Here is a 17,450-nt window from a genome sequence, read left to right as displayed (position 1 = left end):
GTGAAGTTCTTCCCCAAATTTATTCCTTTCTTTGAAGAAAAGTCTCCAATGTCATTTTTATTTTCCTCTTAAAGACAGGATGCAAATGAGTGGGTTTTACATTGGATCCTAAATCCCGTACAATCCCCTAGTAAACATATTCAAGTCTATACGCTGTAGATTGGCCAACTTTCCGAGATGAAATGCACAATATTTTCATGACAGTGAATCTAACTGGAAACTACAGTTAGTCCTTACAACCATTCGTTCAGCAATGTTGCAACAACATTGGAAAAAAAGTGACTTACAACCAGCCCTTGCACTTACGACGGTTTACCCTATCCCCACAATCATGCAACCAAGTTTGAGTGCTTACAACAGTTGCAGCATCCTGGAATAACATAATTGTCATTTGCTGGTGTAATTGCTGACTGCCCAAAGTGTGATCATGTGACTGGGGGGGGGGAACCAACAGAACATCGAATCTAGGTTGTAAGTACCCCCTGAGAGATTTGTCATAACTTCAAATAGTTGCTAAGCAATCAATTGTAAGTTGGGGACTTACCTGTAGTTTCCAGTTAGGTTCACCATTGTGGAAATATTGTCCATTTCATTTTGGAATTTTTCCAAGACAGGTATTTTGTGTCTTTGTCATATTCACTACACTAGAGGTTTTTTTTTTTAAAGAAAATATCAAACAGGAAGATACTGACATGGGAAAAGCCTGGTTTATTTAAAATAGCAGCAGTAAAAGCAACAGCCATGAGACCAACCACAGCAGCAATTTGCAAAAGTCAAAACTTCTTGCTGAGGTTTTTCATAGTTTTTTGAGAAACACTGAACTGCCAGATAATCTCAGCTGAAAAGGCAGGGCTGCCAAAATGTCGAGTTTTGGGGAGGGGTAATTGAAGAGTGCAAGGCATTGTATTTTGTCTGATACATTGGCTAAAGCACCTGAGGAAGACCATCAATTCAACAACACTTCAACCAAATAGAAGCTGATGAGGTAGACCATGGTCAGATGGTTCTTTCAGTCTTCTGAAGAGGAGATCTGAGAAAAAAATTTTTTTTAAAAAAGGAATAGCTAAAGATTAGAGTTAGTCCATTTAAGGCAGCAAAATCATGATCAGGCAATGCTTTGGAGATATCGGTCTGGTTGAGATAAATACCGAGAATACATAATACTGTAGAACAGACATGTCAAACACAAGGCCCGGGGGCCGGATCCGGCCCGCGAAGTGGTTTCATGTGGCCCATGAAGCCATCCTGGAAACAGTGAGGGAACGGCCCTCACTGCCTTGGCCCTGGCCCAGAGACCCTCCTTCTGCCAGAGACCCTCAGATCTGTCCCACTCCTGCCCAGGCCCCCATAGGCACCCTTGATGCGAACGATGTAGAGCTGGCCACGCCCACCCAGTAGGCCATACACACTCTAGCCACACCCACCCGGCCCCCTGAGGGCAACCGCAGTGCTGATGTGGCCCTCAATGAAATTGAGTTTGACACCCCTGCTGTAGAAGAATGGACACGGACTGGGGAAGGGGTGGGGGCATTCTTGTATCAGCCTGTGGAAAGCTCACAGGCCAGGTTTGAGGGGACCACCATTTCCTGTTGCTTATCCACTCTCTAGTAAGAATAGAATAGAGCTGGAAGGGACCTTGGAGGTCTTCTAGTCCAGCCTCCTGCTCAAGCAGGAGAACCTATACTGTCTCAGACAGGTGAATGTCTAGTCTTTTCTTAAAAATCTCCAGTGATGGAGCGCCCACAATTTCTTAATGCAAGCTGTTTCACTGGTTGATTGTCTTCACTGTCAGGAAGTTTCTCCTTCATTCCAGGTTGCTTTTCTCTTTGATCAGTTTCCAAACATTGTTTTTCCTCCTGCCCTTTTGGTACTTTGGTGAATAATGTGACCCACTCTGCCTTGTGGTAGCCCCACAGATACTGGAACACTGCTATCATGTCTCCCCTATTTCTTCTTTTCTTTAGACTAGCCCAGGGGTAGGCAACCTCGGCTCTTTTATGACTCATGGACTTCAACTCCCAGAATTCCTGAGCCAGCATAGCATAGCATAGCATAGCATAGCATAGCATAGCATAGCATAGCATAGCATAGCATAGCATAGCATAGCATAGCATAGCAGGCTCAGGAATTCTGGGAGTTGAAGTCCATGAGTCATAAAAGAGCCGAGGTTGCCTACCCGTGGACTAGCCAAACCCAAGTCCCACAGCCATTCTTTGTATGTTTTAGTCTCCAGGCCTTTGATCATCTTAGTTGCTCTTCTCTGATGTTTTTCCAGACTGTCAACATCTTTTTTGTGATTTGGTGACCAAAATTGGCTGCAGTATTCCAGGTGTGGCTTTACTAGGGTTTTATAAAGCCGTACTAATACGTCACGTGATCTTGATTCTATGCCTCTTTATACAACCCAGGATTGTATTAGCTTTTTTTGGCTGCTGCTGCAACCAGTAAGTGGACTATCCAAGATATACAATGGAAGTTTTATATAGACCCTCAACTCTGAGCCTCTAGTAGAGTTCCCTGTCAGGTACAAGAAGTCAGGAGCCAGCATAGAGTTCAAAAGTACAGGTAATCCTTGACTTATGACCACAATTGAGCCCAACATTTATGTTGCTAAGTGAAACATTTGTTAAATGTGAGTTTTCTCCCATTTTACTATGTTTCTTCCCACAGTTGTTAAGCAAATCGTTGCAGTTGTTAAATCAGTAACACGGTTGTTAAGTGAATCTGGTTTCCCCATGGACTTTGCTTGTCAGAAGGTCGCAAAAGGTGACCCACATGACCAAGGACACTGCAACCAGCATAACTAGGACCCTGTTGCCAAGCATCTGAATTCTGATCAGGTAACCATAGGGATGCAGCAATGGTCATAAAGTGTGAAAACGGCTGTGAGTCACTTTTTTCAGTGGTGTTGTAACTCTGAACTGTCACTAAATGAACTGTTGTAATTTGAGTGCTACCTTTACTGCAAGTTTAATTCATGTTACGTATACACAGGAATCTTAACCACTAACGGTCAAAGCAAATTGGTGCCAGATATCAATGGACTTCAAGGGAGGCTGGACGTATGTCTCTTATGGAGGCATAGAGATGCCAAACTGATGATGCATTTGATCCTGCCCCTCAGGCTCAGCATAGTCATCTCCTACATTCCCTATTTTAAACCTTGTTCAAGGAAGCAGACTGTTGACAGAGGTTCTGCTGCTCCTCCTCCCCTAGAGAGCCTATTATGACATCTTCAGATTGCAACACAACATCTGGGGTCATGCCTATGGTTAAACAACTGTGTCCAGTTTGATATTTGCAGAAATATCAAAACTCAGACAATTGACTTATGTTGTGAACTTAATCATCCAAGGAAAGGAGTGAGAGAGAAAGAGTAACCAATGACAGAACTCATTGCTAAGGTGGGGCAGGACAAGAACATGCCTCTGAATTGGCTGCAGGAGCCAAGTCTCACCTATTCCTGCTTTAAGGCCAAAAGTGGAAAAGAGAGAGAGAGAGAGAGAGAGAGAGAGAGAGAGAGAGAGAGAGAGAGAGAGAGAGAGAGAGAGAGAGAGAGAGAGAGAGAGAGAGAGAGAGAGAGAGAGAGAGAGAGAGAGAGAGAGAGAGAGAGAGAGAGAGAGAGAGACTCTAAGTATGCCATGCCATGAAGACTTTTCAAGTCTTTGCCACAAGGATTTTGGAATATCAACCCCTTCCTGGTGGTATAAATGTGGCATTCTCCACATCAAAGCTAATATATTTGTCTTCAAAACCCTGGCCAACCAAGAGATGGCAGCAAAGAGATAGAATTTTTATCTGCCTTTTTGGGGCCACCAATGCCATTCAGAGTTTTGTAGCATAGGCCTTTTTGACCCAGTTCCTGTGATTGTGCCCTTCTAATGGGCCACCAATAGAGATCTGACTCAGTGAGTAGCTGAATGGGTTTAGATATTGTGGGAATAGGAACATTGTCCATGTGCTCCATCCTGTGTCATGCTATCAAGGCCAAAATTTAAAAGCTTTACTAATTATTTTTAAGGATTTGTTTCTAGTTTAAGTACATCATAGTGTCCAAAAGAAGAAAAGTAGGATCCAATCTGTGTCAGTCCCCAGGACCAGAGGTTTAGTCTTCTGAGCTTTTAAACTCATGCCGGAGCCCATCCTCAGAGAACTTGGTACAGAGAAATTTGCTAAGGATGGGCTCCAGCACAAGTCCAAAAACCTGGAAGACTAAATCTCTGGTCCTGATGACAGACCCAGATTGGATCCTGAAACATTATACCGGGACACATATATTTGCCTTCCTTCATGAGAAAACTAAGCCTTAAAATACGGTAGTCCTAGATTGTTAAAGGCAATGGTGAGCTACCTGACCTCAGGATCACATACAGAATCATGGATGTAGTTCCTAAAAGCCTTTCCCAACTATTGGTGATGACTATCCTGGGTGGAGGAAGTCATCTCAGGGAACACATTTAATTCATTTTCTTTCATGGTTTCACCAATATCTTCTCTGGCCTTTTTTCACTTTTTTGGAATATGCCAATCTTTGCAAAGATCAAATTTATCTCTTGAGTCAAGAATCTCCTGGTTTAAGTCCTTAATGGGACAAAACAGGCTCTTCTGGTGTTTTCCTACAGTTCCCATCATCCTTAGCTAGGCCTTGTGATGGGATAATGGGCACTAGAGTCCTTTGTTAGGAAGAAGACATTGAAGAAGATTGAGGTGACTATTTTGCGAGATAAAACAAGATTTCTATTCTTGTCTCTTCTTGGCTGGGTAAATCCTATCTTTGTCAATTCATTTCCTCAAAGGTAATGATCCCTAAATCTTTAAGAGATTATCTTTCTCCCAATGTCTCCAATCTGCCTTACCTGCTTCTTAAAGAAATACAATAGGAGATTAAGAAGATGAGACCATTAATGGTGAAGAAACTCCCACCGACAGCCAACAATCGAACCCATCTGACTCCTAAATTTGAAGAGAGAAAAGAAGTGCTGATTGTTTTTTTAACACAAACTTACCACATCCTCGCATCTCTTGATAAACAGGCAAGTATTCTTATTCAGAATCAGATTAGACTGATTTTTTTTGGCTTTTTTCCTACCAAACAGTGCTTATTCATCATTCCAAAAGCAGCTTTAGTAAGCTCTGTGGTCTGTCTATCATTTTTTTTATCTCACAGCAATCTATGATCTTCCCCTATACCTTCTAGGCATCTTCTCGTTCTCTGGGCCAGCTCTTCAGCATCATGTTCCAAAGGTGGTTTTTTGAAGAGGCGACTGGCCAACCTTTGTTTTTTTCCTTGAAGTGGTTTTGCTTTTCATCCAAGAAGCTTCTTCAGAAATGAAGAATTTCTTCAGAACTGGAGAAGCTTCTTGGATGAGAAGTGAAAACGTCTTCAAGGAAAAACAAAGAAAGTCCAGTTGCCTCTTGAAACAGCACCTTTGGGACAACAATGACCTGGAAGACTGAGAATCTCTATAGATATTCAGTAGCATGTCAGAAGAAAAAAGGAACAAGGGATCCCTAGAAGCAACATTACCTAGCGTCTCGATGAAAACTGGATTGCTGCTCCTGGAAAGAATATTTCTTCCATGGAGATGCTGAACATAGGCACACCTGATGATCCCTACACACTTGTCTTTTTCAACAGTTAGATTGTATGTGTAGGTGTTGTTGACTTTAGCCTTGACCGAGAAAGCTATTTTGTCTCCAGTGAAGTGAAACTGCCCAATTTTATTAGCTTCAGGTGGAGCTGAGCATTCCAGGGTGACGTTCTTTCCGTGGTTGAAAATCCTGTAATTCAGAGATGGAGCTGTTGGGGCTGCTGGAAAAAAAAAGAAGAAAGAAAGATACATGTTCAGCACTGGAATTTCTTCTTTTTCCTTGCTTTTCAGCTTCTCCTCAAGGGCAAATAATTAACACAGAACAGTAGAGTTGGAAGGGACCTTGGAGGTCATCTAGTCCAACCCCTAGCTTGAGCAGAAGGCCCTATTCTATTTCAGACAAACGGCTATCCAGTCTCTTTTAAAAAACCTCCAGTGATGAAGCACTCAGAACTTATCATATAGGCAAGTCGTTCCACTGTTTAATTGTTCTCACCATCAGAAAATCTTTCCTTAGTTCTAGGCTGCTTCTCTCCTTGGTTAGTTTCCATCCATTATTTCTTGTCTTGCCTTCTGGTGCTTTGGAAAATAGTTTGACCCCCTTGTCTTTGTAGGAGCCCCTCAAATATTGGAACACAGCTATGATTCTATGTCTTTTCCTTTGTGAGAGGAAGGAATGAGATGCCCATGTTCAGTCTCAATTTTACACATAGTAATACTAACTGGATCATCTTTTGTGCCCTAGTCCCAAGGGTGCTTTATCAAGAGGCAACTGGGCTTTCTTTGTTTTTCCTTGAAGACATTTCACTTCTCATCCAAGAAGCTTTTCCAGCTCTGAAATGTTTCTTGGATGAGAAGCAAAATGTCTTTAAAGAAAAACAAGGAAGTCCAGATGCCTGTTGAAAAAGCACCTTTGGGACAACCATGAACTGGATGACTGAGAATCTCCATAGACATTTAGCTAACTTAATGTGACCTAGGTATATTATTCCTTCAGAAACCCTCTTAGAATTCACTGCATGGTGATTCTCACAAAGAAGGTTGACCCCTTGTGATGAGATCAACAAGTAATCGTTCTTGTCCTATCTTAAACATTCCCTTGAAGGGACGTTTCTTACCATATAGGCAGAGAGAGCATGGAATTGTTACAAAACCCAGCAGCGCTTTTGTGAATGACGACTATTAGCAATTATCACTGCCTGCAGCGATTCCATTTACCTTGTCTCTGAATTTATGCTTGCTAATCTACCTGCCTCCTCAAACAAGAATTGGCATGCACAAACACAAATGCAGATGTATGAAAACATGCTATAATTAAATAGACTTGGTTATATTGAAATAATCTTGCAGCCAGTTGTTGTAGTCTTGAAACTAAACCCGTGGAAACTCAGTAGTTTCCTTCATATGCCAGAGCTATTCCTGCATGTGTATTTGTTTAGTTCATTCAAGAAACTCAGTTTTGGGGTTCATATATTACATTGAGCCATAATTTAAATAAAGAGGTTGGTTTAGCCATAAATGTGGTCGGCCATTTTCCAATTCAGTGTCTTGTCTGAATATTTTGGCCTGTGCTAATGTAGAAGAGTGTTCTATAAGAGATCTAGACTAGGAGCTCTGGGCTCTGTAATGAATCTGGAAGATGGCTGGGATGAATAGGGTGTGGACCTGACAGATTGGGAGATCACCTGATAAGAAGAATACACTCTGTATGCTGTAACATCTATCCAGCTGAGTTAACAAATGAGAATGCTGACATGGGCAGTCCTTTGAGATAACTGTTAGAGAATGTCTTCTTCCTTCCTTCCTTCCTTCCTTCCTTTACACCTTGCCTTGCCTTGCCTTTCTTACTTATGACCATTTTTCACACTTACGAGTGTTGCAGCATCCTCATGGTCACCTGATCAAAATTTGGGGATTTGGCAAATTGCATGTATTTATGACAGTTGCACTGTCCTGGGGTCATGTGATCACCTTTTGTGACATTCTCAGTGGGCTTGCAACAAGCGGAGTCAATGGGAGAAGCCATATTTGCTGCATGAATCACTTAGCAATTTTGGGCTGAATTGTGGTCGTAAGTCAAAGACTGCCTCTGTATCTATCTATCTGTCTGTCTGTCTGTCTGTCTGTCTGTCTGTCTATCATCTATCTATCTATCTATCTATCATCATCATCATCATCATCATCATCATCATCATCATCATCATCATCATCATCTACCTTCCTAGCATGGCCTACAGCTACAGGAATTGTTGGTGGTCTTCCTTCCAAGCACTAAGCCCAACCAAGTTATCTTGGGGAAGCAGTAATTTAGTAAGGGGGAAAAAAAGTCAATATAAATTATAAATTTATGTTTTGCTGCCATCTGGTGATCACAATGTGCTAGTATAGCTTCATCTTTCACAACACCTGTTCTCTTCATTCATACCAGACAGACTCCGAAACACACCCATATACAAATTATATATATAATGTGTCTGTCTGTCTGTCTGTCTGTCTGTCTGTGGAGAGAACCTGTGTTGTGAAAGATGTAGATGTACTAGCACATTCTGATCACCAGATGGTAGATGTATCTTTAGTTTCCTTTAACCAGGAAGCTATTTGCTAATCTTTTTTTTTATTATTTGGTTGACTGGTACCCTCCCTTCAGCTAAATACAAAAAAGTCAGCCTTTACGACATAAAAGTCTCACCACTGTCAGAGTTATATATTTTTTAAAAAATTTCTTTATTCAATAGTTCTAAAAGAAAAAATTCTGGTTTCCATTGTAAGTCTGTTGTAAGTTTAGGGCTAGGGTTATCTATCTATCTCTATACATATACACATACACATACATATACATATACATCTATCTATCTATCTATCTATCTATCTATCTATCTATCTATCTATCTGTCTATCTGTCTATGTCTGTCTGTCTGTCTGTATTAAAAGACTGAAATTTGCAGTGTTAAAGAGATTAATATATATACACATATATATGCACATATGTAGACAAATATATAATATAAAAAATCTGTTTAAAGTTTTAACACAATTTCATGAATTTTCTGATTGCTCCAGCATTATGTTATAATAAAAAATTCTTGCCAATTGAATCATACGGTATTTAATTTATCCACTTTAAAAATTCATCTAGTATTTACTATTTTATATAAGTAAAAGGTTGCACCAAAAGAAGTTGGAAGTCACTGATTTTTATTTATTTATTTTCTTTCCCTCACTTCATTTCCTTTCCCCACTTCCCTTTCCCTTTCCTTTTTTCCATTATCTTTATTTTATTTGCATTTTACATTAAGAAAAAATAATAATATTTGTAGTCGGTCTTTATCTTCTCTGCAGTATTTCCAGGCTAGATAAGGTTTATATAAAGAATAAGAACTTTAAATAAATTTTCCCCAGGCCTTTTATTAAACGAACTTGCTTATTATTTTAAATGTACATGCTGCAGCAAAGATGTTTAACCAGTTGGTTGGTGCTAGCTATGTTCTTATTGTTTATAATTTGGGCCTGATTCAGTGTTTCTTGGTTTTGTTGGAAGTCAGCACCCACCCACCCTCCTAAGGGGGATGTTAAAAAAAGGCAGACTATTATATTTCCCTGAAGGAATAATGGAGAAAAATCTTAGACAGAAACCAATCCCCAGTCTCCTTCTCCCAAGCAGACCAGCCTTTAAAAATCAAATTTGGTAATTCATTCAGGGAAACTGGGGCAGGAAGGCAGAGCTGAGGGGATTGGAAAAACAAAGATTCCAAGGACAGGAACATGACCTTTAAGACATAATAGGATTAACCCACCACCATTAGAATACCAAAAGGGCACATTCAAGGTTGGGTCAAAGTACATTGCACAGGAACAGGAACAACATGAACTACAAAACCCAAAAAAGGTATAAAAACCCACCCACTCCCAACTGCATTTTGTTAGCTATCCCAGAACCACATGCTGTTGGTTCTATTCTTAAATACACAGAACCTTCTTTCCAAACAGTCTCCATTTTATTTATTCCCAGCTTGGACTGGACCTGATGATTTTTCTTTCAACAGTTTTAAACTTCTTAAGAAAGAAGTTATGATTTTACCATTTTACAAACTGCTTTCCTCCACATTTCACCCCCACCCATCTTCTCTCCAACATTGTTGCAGCAAATGATGCAACAGTCCCAAGTTCCTTCTGCAATTTTGGGTCTAGAACCCCAGACTGATCTGTAAAAGCTCAGCAAGTTTGCAGCTACTTAATCCTTGGAGAGAGATCACTATAAGATTTTAGGCTGTAGGCTTGCCTGGGAAAGGGAAAAAACAACACCTCTAGATAAAAGCCATTGTGGGAAGAATCCAGAGAAAGAAATATTTTGGGGAATATTAAAAAGGTAGAATATATTTCCCCAAAGTAATAATGGAGAAGATCTTAAAAAGACAGAAACCAGCCCCCAGAAACCAGGCCCAGTCCCTCTCCCCCAAGCATAAACTATTCAAAGGCCAGCTTTTAGAAATGTAGGTGTAATAATCCATTCAGAAAGGTTGGAGCCAGGAAGCTATTAGGAAAACAAAGACACCTAAAATCTACATACCCCCACCCAAATTCTAAGGACAGGAGACATAATAGGATTAACCCATCAATACCAAAAGGGCACACTCAGACCCAGATCAAAGTACATGACACTGGAAATACAGACCCTCATACAGAAACAGGAAACAACCTCAAGAACCCCAGAAGGTATAAAAACCCACCATTCCCTGCTACATGTGGTCAGTTTTCCCAAAGCCATCTTTCTGTGCGGCTCTCCTCTTCAATAAACTGCAACCTTCTTTCTAAATCAGTCTCCAATTTGTTTATTCCCAGCTTGGACTGGATCCTGATGAAAATTTTTCTTTCTACATCATGATGAGCCCAACCTACTACTCGGTGCAGAAACCCAGATTAAAATATCCCAAACAGCCTCTGCTTGAGAACACAAAATGGAGGAGAGCCTGCAGGATCCAATCTGGGTCCGTCACCAAGACTAGATGCTTAGTTTTCTGAGCTTTCAGACCTTTGCTGGAGCCCATCTTCAATGAACGTCTCTCTCCTACATTCTGGAGATGTTTTCTGAGGATGGGCTCCAGCACATGTCTAAAAGAGTAAACCTCTGGTCCTGATCACCGACCCAGATAGAATCCTGCAACATTATCCTGGGACACATATATTTGCCTTTCTTTTTTTTTTCTTTTTTTTGAGAGGAGAGCCTATCATCTCTCTGGTCACTGACTACCACTAACTCTTTTTGTTAGAATTTTAGTAACATTCAGTCAGTGCCTACTTTTCTAGAACTGCATAATTAACATTCAGTCTTTGCCAAGCCTCTCTCTCCCATCTCATCTGCCAGTCTATGGTGCCATACTCTGTGGCCCAGTGCTTTTTGAAAAGTATAATTGTGTGCCTAGGAAATAAAACCAAAATAAAGGGATTTTGATGGTGCAAAGGGTGGTACAGAGGCAAAACCCATTCCATGTCTTCTGAGAAAAAGGGTTGCTAAGCTGGCTTTGTGACTTTGGGCCAGTCACTCTCTGTCAGCCCAGCCTACCTCATAGGGTCATTGCTGTGGGGACAATAAGAGTTGGTTATGTTTGCCACCTTGAGTTATTTGTAAACATAATAAAGGCAGGATATAAATCAGATAGAAAGATGATATATAGATGGATAATAGATAGATACAGTGGTGGGATTCAGCTGGTTTACACCACTTTGGTGCAAACCGGGTGAACAGACAGACAATCATCTCCTGGACTACAGTGGGGGACATAATGCTATAGTTCCCTAAATTTCTTAGCTGTTCATGGAAATGGGGGAGCTGACTTCACGGAAGCTTCCTTATACTCTTCAGGACTATAATAAACATGATCTACCATTCACTTGGATGCTGGTGGTATGACTTTGATCCGACTGAACTTCCCTGCCTGCTTCTTCCAGCCAATAAGCACAGCTGTAATTTCCAGTGTTATTCATTTGTGTCTGAAAATCCATTATGCCATCTCTGTAAGCATTAGGGGATGTTTGATGAATCTGTCGCCCATCTTCTTGGAAGAATCGGTAACCTTTCACCATCGAGTTTTGCAGCACGGTCAGGTTCCGAAAAGCTGAGCAGATCAACCTGATTTTCTCTCCTTCATAATATTCCTGGTACTCAGGCTTCACAGAAAGTGTGGGTCGAGTTAGAAGCCCTGCAATTAAAAACAAAGCAATTAAATACAAAAAGCAATTAAATAAAAATTAGACAGATCCAGATGGTTGGGTTAGCAAAAGAGGAGACAACCTCAAAGGCAGCTTCAAAACACAGGCTGAGATCCAATCCAACTAAACATTATATTTTTATATCTATAGTGTTGATGTTTGATTTATATGATGTTGATGTTATATGGTTGGAGGGACTGAGGGTTTATTGCTTGTTTGCTTTATATGGTGTTTCCTGACCATACTTGAAGTGGGTGGCCTTATAAATCTTATAAACCTATAAAGCAAATCTGGGGGACTTCATGCATTATTCAGGAAAGTTGCATGGTGGTACAGATAGTCATACTTAGTGATTGCCTCATTTAGCAACAATTTTTACAGAACTTTGCAGATCTGTAGAACAAAGGAAAGCTGAAGACAGATCATAAGCATGGACAATGCTTCACTTAACGACCAAGTTACTAATCTCCATTGTAGTTGCAAAATGAGTACAGATAGTCCTCGTCTTACAACAGTTCATTTAGTGACTGTTCAAAGTTACAACAGCATTGGAAAAAGTGACTTATTACCGTTTTTCACACTTACAACTGTTGCAGCATCTTCATGGTCACGTGATCAAAAATTCAGATACTTGGCAACTGACTCATATTTATGACAGTTGCAGTGTCTCAGGGTCCTGCGATCACCTTTTGAGACCTTCTGACAAGCCAAGTCAAAGGGGAAACCAGATTCACTTAACAGCTGGGTTACAATCCTAACAACTGTGGTGGTTCACTTAACAACTGTGGGAAGAAAGGCAATAAAACGGGGAAAAACTCAAGAAATGTCTCACTTAGCAAGAGAAATTTTGGGCTCAATTATGAGGACCAGCTGTATAAGCAAAATCTGTCCTTGCTTTTGAAATGATACAACTTGTATATTGGTTTAATTTTTTTTAAAAAAATGTTCAGAGGTAGCTCAGAGATAAAACTTAGCAAAAAAAATCTGGTTGTTAACAAACAAGAGCATGCATCTAAGCAGGAAAGCTTATATAATTAAAAAGCAGCCAGATTGGGAAACACTTGAATTTACTTTCTGACTCATTAGCAATCTTTATTTTGAGAATTACGAGTCGGATCACGACCACTGTTAGTGGGCCGTGTCCCCCCCCCCTTTTCTTCAGAAATTCCTACTATTTGTGATATGCAGAAAACTGGGCAGTCCTCAAGAATGACTCAGAAGAAGAGTTTCATACCTTGGCTGCTTACCAAGCCAGTTCCTCTGCTACTAATTTAAGCAGACCTTCTATTTTCACTTTCAAGGGGAAGCTTGGGGGAAAAAAAATAAGATAAGGCTACTTGAAAAGTTTTATGACCTTTTAATAAATCCACTCCTTAAAGTGGCCACTGTCCTTTTCTAACACTTGCAGAAGCCTATAAAAACATAAATAGCAGCGAAGTGCTTGTGAATAACTTAAAGAATCTTTTGAATGCTTTTCTAAGCACATAGGAATCTTCAGTTTTGCACCTATGGCCTTGCACAAGTGAAAGCTCAGACTGCCCATGGATCTGCTGTTACAGTTCTGCAGAGGAATGATTGAGTCTGTCATTTGTACTTCTATAAATGTCTGGTTTAGCACAGCAACCAAACAGGACAGGGACAGGTACTTCACTGGATAATTAGGACTGCTGAAAAAAACATTTGCAACCAGCTTGCCTTCCATTAAAGAGCTGTAGTGGCGCAGTGGTTAGAATATTATTATTGCAGGCTGATTGTACCCATTACGAGCAGTTCGATCCTAACCGGCTCAAGGTCGACTCATCCTTCCATCCTTCTGAGACCAGTAAAATGAGAATCCAGATCGTTGGAGGCCATATGCTAACTCTGAAAACCACTTAGAGAGAGCTTAAAGCACTAAGAAGTGGTAAAAAGGTAAAGGTAAAGGTAAAGGTTCCCCCGCACATGCGTGCTAGTCGTTTCCGACTCTAGGGGCTCATCTCCGTTTCAAAGACGAAGAGCCAGCGCTTCTCCGAGGACATCTCCGTGGTCATGTGGCCGGCATGACTGGACGCCAAAGGCGCACGGAACGCTGTTACCTTCCCACCGGAGTGGTCCCTATTTTTCTACTTGCATTTTTTACGTGCTTTCCAACTGCTAGGTGGGCAGAAGCTGGGACGAGTAACAGGCGCTCACTCTGTTACACGGCACTCGGGATTCGACCCGCCAAACTGTCGACCTTCTGATCGACAAGCTCAGCGTCCTAACCCACTGAGCCAACGCGTCCCAGGCCTAAGAAGTGGTATATAAGTCTAAAAGCTATTGCTATTGAAGACTTGTATAAGGACATGATGGCACAGTGGTTAGAATGCAGTCCTGAGGGCTATTTCTGCTAACTGCTAGCTGTCAGTAGTTCAGAAGTTCGAGTCTCACCAGCTCAAGGTTGACTCAGCCTTCCATCCTTCTGAGGTCAGTAAAATGAGGACCCAGATTATCGGAGGCAATATGCTGACTCTGTAAACTGCTTAGAGAGGGCTGTAAAACACTGTGAAGCAGTATATAAGTCTAGGTGCTATTGCTATTGAGGACTTGCATACTTCATGGGCCAGAAAGAGGTCTGAGAAAATATCTACGAAACCCACACATCCTGGACCTAAACTGTTTCAACTTCTCCCCTTAGGTTGCAACTGTAGGGCATTGCATGCCAAAACAACTAGACACAAAGACAGTTCCCCTCCATAACTCTGATAAACATATAATTCCCACAGCACTGTCTTATGCCCATAAGGATATTTGCCCATGTGGGGAGTCAGCCCTCCAGAGAAGGAAATATTAAAAGGGCAGAAAAATATATTTTCTCATATATTTAGAGGATCTTAGAGGCAGAAAAGCATGCCCAGTTTTCTTAATAGTGCCAAGTCTCCCTCCCCCAAAGACACCTAAAATCAACGTACACCACCCAAACTCTAAGTTAGGTCATAATAGGATTATCCCACAGATGCCAAAAGGGCACACCCAGACTCAGGTCAGAATACATGACACAGGAAATACAAAGCCTCAAACAGGAACAGGAAACAACTCCAAACAAAAGCCCCTGAGAGTATAAAAACCCACTCCCTACATGTGCTCTCTCTTTTCTTCCAGAGCCATCTTTCTGTCTGGCTCTCCTCTTCAATAAACTGCAACCTTCTTTCTAAAGCAGCCGCCATATTGTTTATTCCTGGCTTGGACTGAACCATGATGAAGACTTTTCCTTCAACAATTTGGCACCCCAGATGGGACTCCAAGCTACCCTCTCCAATGGACTGAGACTGGCAGCAGACCCCTTGTGTCTGTGGCCCTGCCCATGTGGAGCCAGGGTAGTAAAGGGAGTTTGGGGTTTGAGCTCAAGGGCTGCTTTGGAAAGAAGGTGAAGGTGAGTATCTCTAAATTTTAACTTTAAAGCCCAGGGGAGTAAGAAAAATGTGTGTATGTCTCTCTCTGTGTGAGTGAGAACACCCTTTTTCCCAATCACAGTTGGATTTTGCTCCCTCTGGCCTTTCCTAACTGCAGAAAGGATCTATTCAAGTGATAGACCCTGGAAAGCATGGGGGTTTGGACAGAGTGCAGGACTTTTTGCTAGGGAAAAAGAGAGGCTGTGTGCAAATGGAATGAGTGAAGGAAAGAATTGGATTTGGACAACCAGCTGGTAAGGCCCTGTAAACAAAGCTCATCTGTAGGAGGGGCTCATACTAGTGCACAAAGCACAGGTCCTCCCAGACTCCTCCTGAGTCTGAAAACTAAAGGCAGTAAGCTAGAAGGAGGCCGTGTACCTTTTGGAGCTGAAAGTGGCAGGTCCTCCCCAGACCCCCTTTTGGTCTGAAAAGTGATGGCGGGGAGGCAGGGATAGTGTCACTAAGAGTGGCTGGGAAGTGCTGCGAGGGACCCGACTAAGCCAATTGAACCCCACATTGGAAGGAGAGCATGGTTAGCTGTAGTCTGAGGGTCGGAATTAGGACACCTATTGAAGATTTGCTCAAGGTGTGGGATGCAGACAAATGCCTGTCCTGGATGGTATGAAAAAGGAAGCAAGCAAGACAAATTTGTGAAGAATGGGCTTTGCTCATGCTTTCGCTCGGAAACCAATTTGGCTAAATAAAGGTACTCAAAGGGAAAATAAGAAATAGTGATTCTCTCTCTCTCTCTCTCTCTCTCTCTCTCTCCGTCCCTCCCTCTCTCTCTCCCTCCCTCTCTCTCTCCCTCCCTCTCTCTCTGTCTCTCTCTCTCCCTCCCTCTCTCTCTCCCTCCCTCCCTCCCTCTCTCTCTCCCTCTCTCCCTCCCTCCCTCCCTCTCTCTCTCTCCCTCCCTCTCTCTCTCTCTCTCCCTCCCTCCCTCTCTCTCTCCCTCTCTCTCTCTCTCTCTCCCTCTCTCTCTCCCTCCCTCCCTCTCTCTCTCCCTCTCTCTCTCTCTCTGTGCAACTGCATGGTATGTTTAGGATTTGTGCCTTCCCTAATTTGAGTTAACTGAGATTTATGGTGGGAATGACTAGGATGTGTAAAATCAAATCTTCTGTTTCCCTTTTCTGTTCTTTTCCTTGTCTTTGTGTATATATGTGTGTCAAAGTCTTTGTGTGTGAGGTAAATGTGACTGTTAATACTTTCTAATTCAAAGAGAAAAGAATTTTAAAATTCTGCTAGAAATTCTGCTTAAAATAAGCCACCGAAAGGAAAATACCCTCACTCTGTTTGTCTGGTCAACAAACAGAGTGAAGAAAAATCTTTTTTCTTTTCTTTTCTTTTCTTTTCTTTTCTTTTCTTTTCTTTTCTTTTCTTTTCTTCTTTTCTTTTCCCCTTTCTCTTTCTGTACTCTTAAGAACAGCCTAACGTTACCAGAAGGGAATGTTTTAAGTTCATATGCTGGACAAGTTTCACACTTCCATTTACTGTATGTGTTGTGAATGGGTTTTATCTGTCTATCCTTTTCCTGAAACATGACCAGCATTTTTCAAGTTGCAATTCCTTAAGTCTTTAATATGTTACAAATGTTCAGTTCAGAAATGAGACCTTTCACTTATATTCTCTTACCAGAATCCATCCTCTCTTTTGTCATCTGTGATTTCCTCATTTTGTCTGCCTGTTTCTTTAACAACTACAGTATTAATGCTTTTTCAAACTCTGTCTGTAAGCTACCCCCCCACTCCCATATACTTCTCCTTTTCTTATCCTCTGTTCTCTATGCCTTTGTCTGCCTCTCCTGGGAGAGTCCACCCAGAAAGTGGGGGAGGAGATCTTGTTCTCATGTCTTTCAGCCCTGCATAGTCACGTCAACAATCTTTTGGAAGCAGACCACACTGACCCCAGATGCTGGATCCATCCATTTGAGCCATGGAATTGAGTTTGGAGTCCAGCCATCCACCATGCAACCAGAGTGGAACAAATCTTCCCAAGTCCTACCATTCCCCCAGATACCTGTGAGAGCTGCAGAGGAAGGAAGGAATGCTGGAGCCATTGTTCCCCACATGAAGCCTCAGAAGAAAACTAGGAAGACTATGGGGGGAGGGTGGAAACTCATTGTAAAGTTTTCTTTCTTGCCCCATTTGTAATAAGCCAGTTGAATGCATTTATGGAGTGATGGCATTTGGAATAGTTGGCACAGCAAGTCCTGAATACCTTGGAGTTCTATCTGGTGGGAGGGAAA

General features: G+C 41.6%; 1 protein-coding gene across 1 annotated transcript in view; it reads right to left on the bottom strand.

The window, feature by feature from the left end:
• Positions 1–670: 670 nt before the first annotated feature.
• The window catches only part of LOC308677671 (immunoglobulin superfamily member 1-like), a 24,029-nt gene continuing 7,249 nt past the window's right edge, over positions 671–17,450 (bottom strand). Inside the window, exons 3-6 of the mRNA XM_081344287.1 lie at positions 11,474–11,788; positions 5,528–5,812; positions 4,857–4,953; positions 671–1,030 (exon numbers count right to left, since the gene is read on the bottom strand). Coding sequence (XP_081200413.1) covers positions 997–1,030; positions 4,857–4,953; positions 5,528–5,812; positions 11,474–11,788 — 731 coding nt within the window. The 3' untranslated portion in view covers positions 671–996. The remainder of the gene's footprint in view (positions 1,031–4,856; positions 4,954–5,527; positions 5,813–11,473; positions 11,789–17,450) is intronic.

This window comes from Vipera berus (genome assembly GCF_964194415.1).
Source record: "Vipera berus genome assembly, chromosome: Z".
NCBI classification, from domain to species: domain Eukaryota; kingdom Metazoa; phylum Chordata; class Lepidosauria; order Squamata; family Viperidae; genus Vipera; species Vipera berus.
This window is presented reverse-complemented; position numbering and strand designations above follow the sequence as displayed.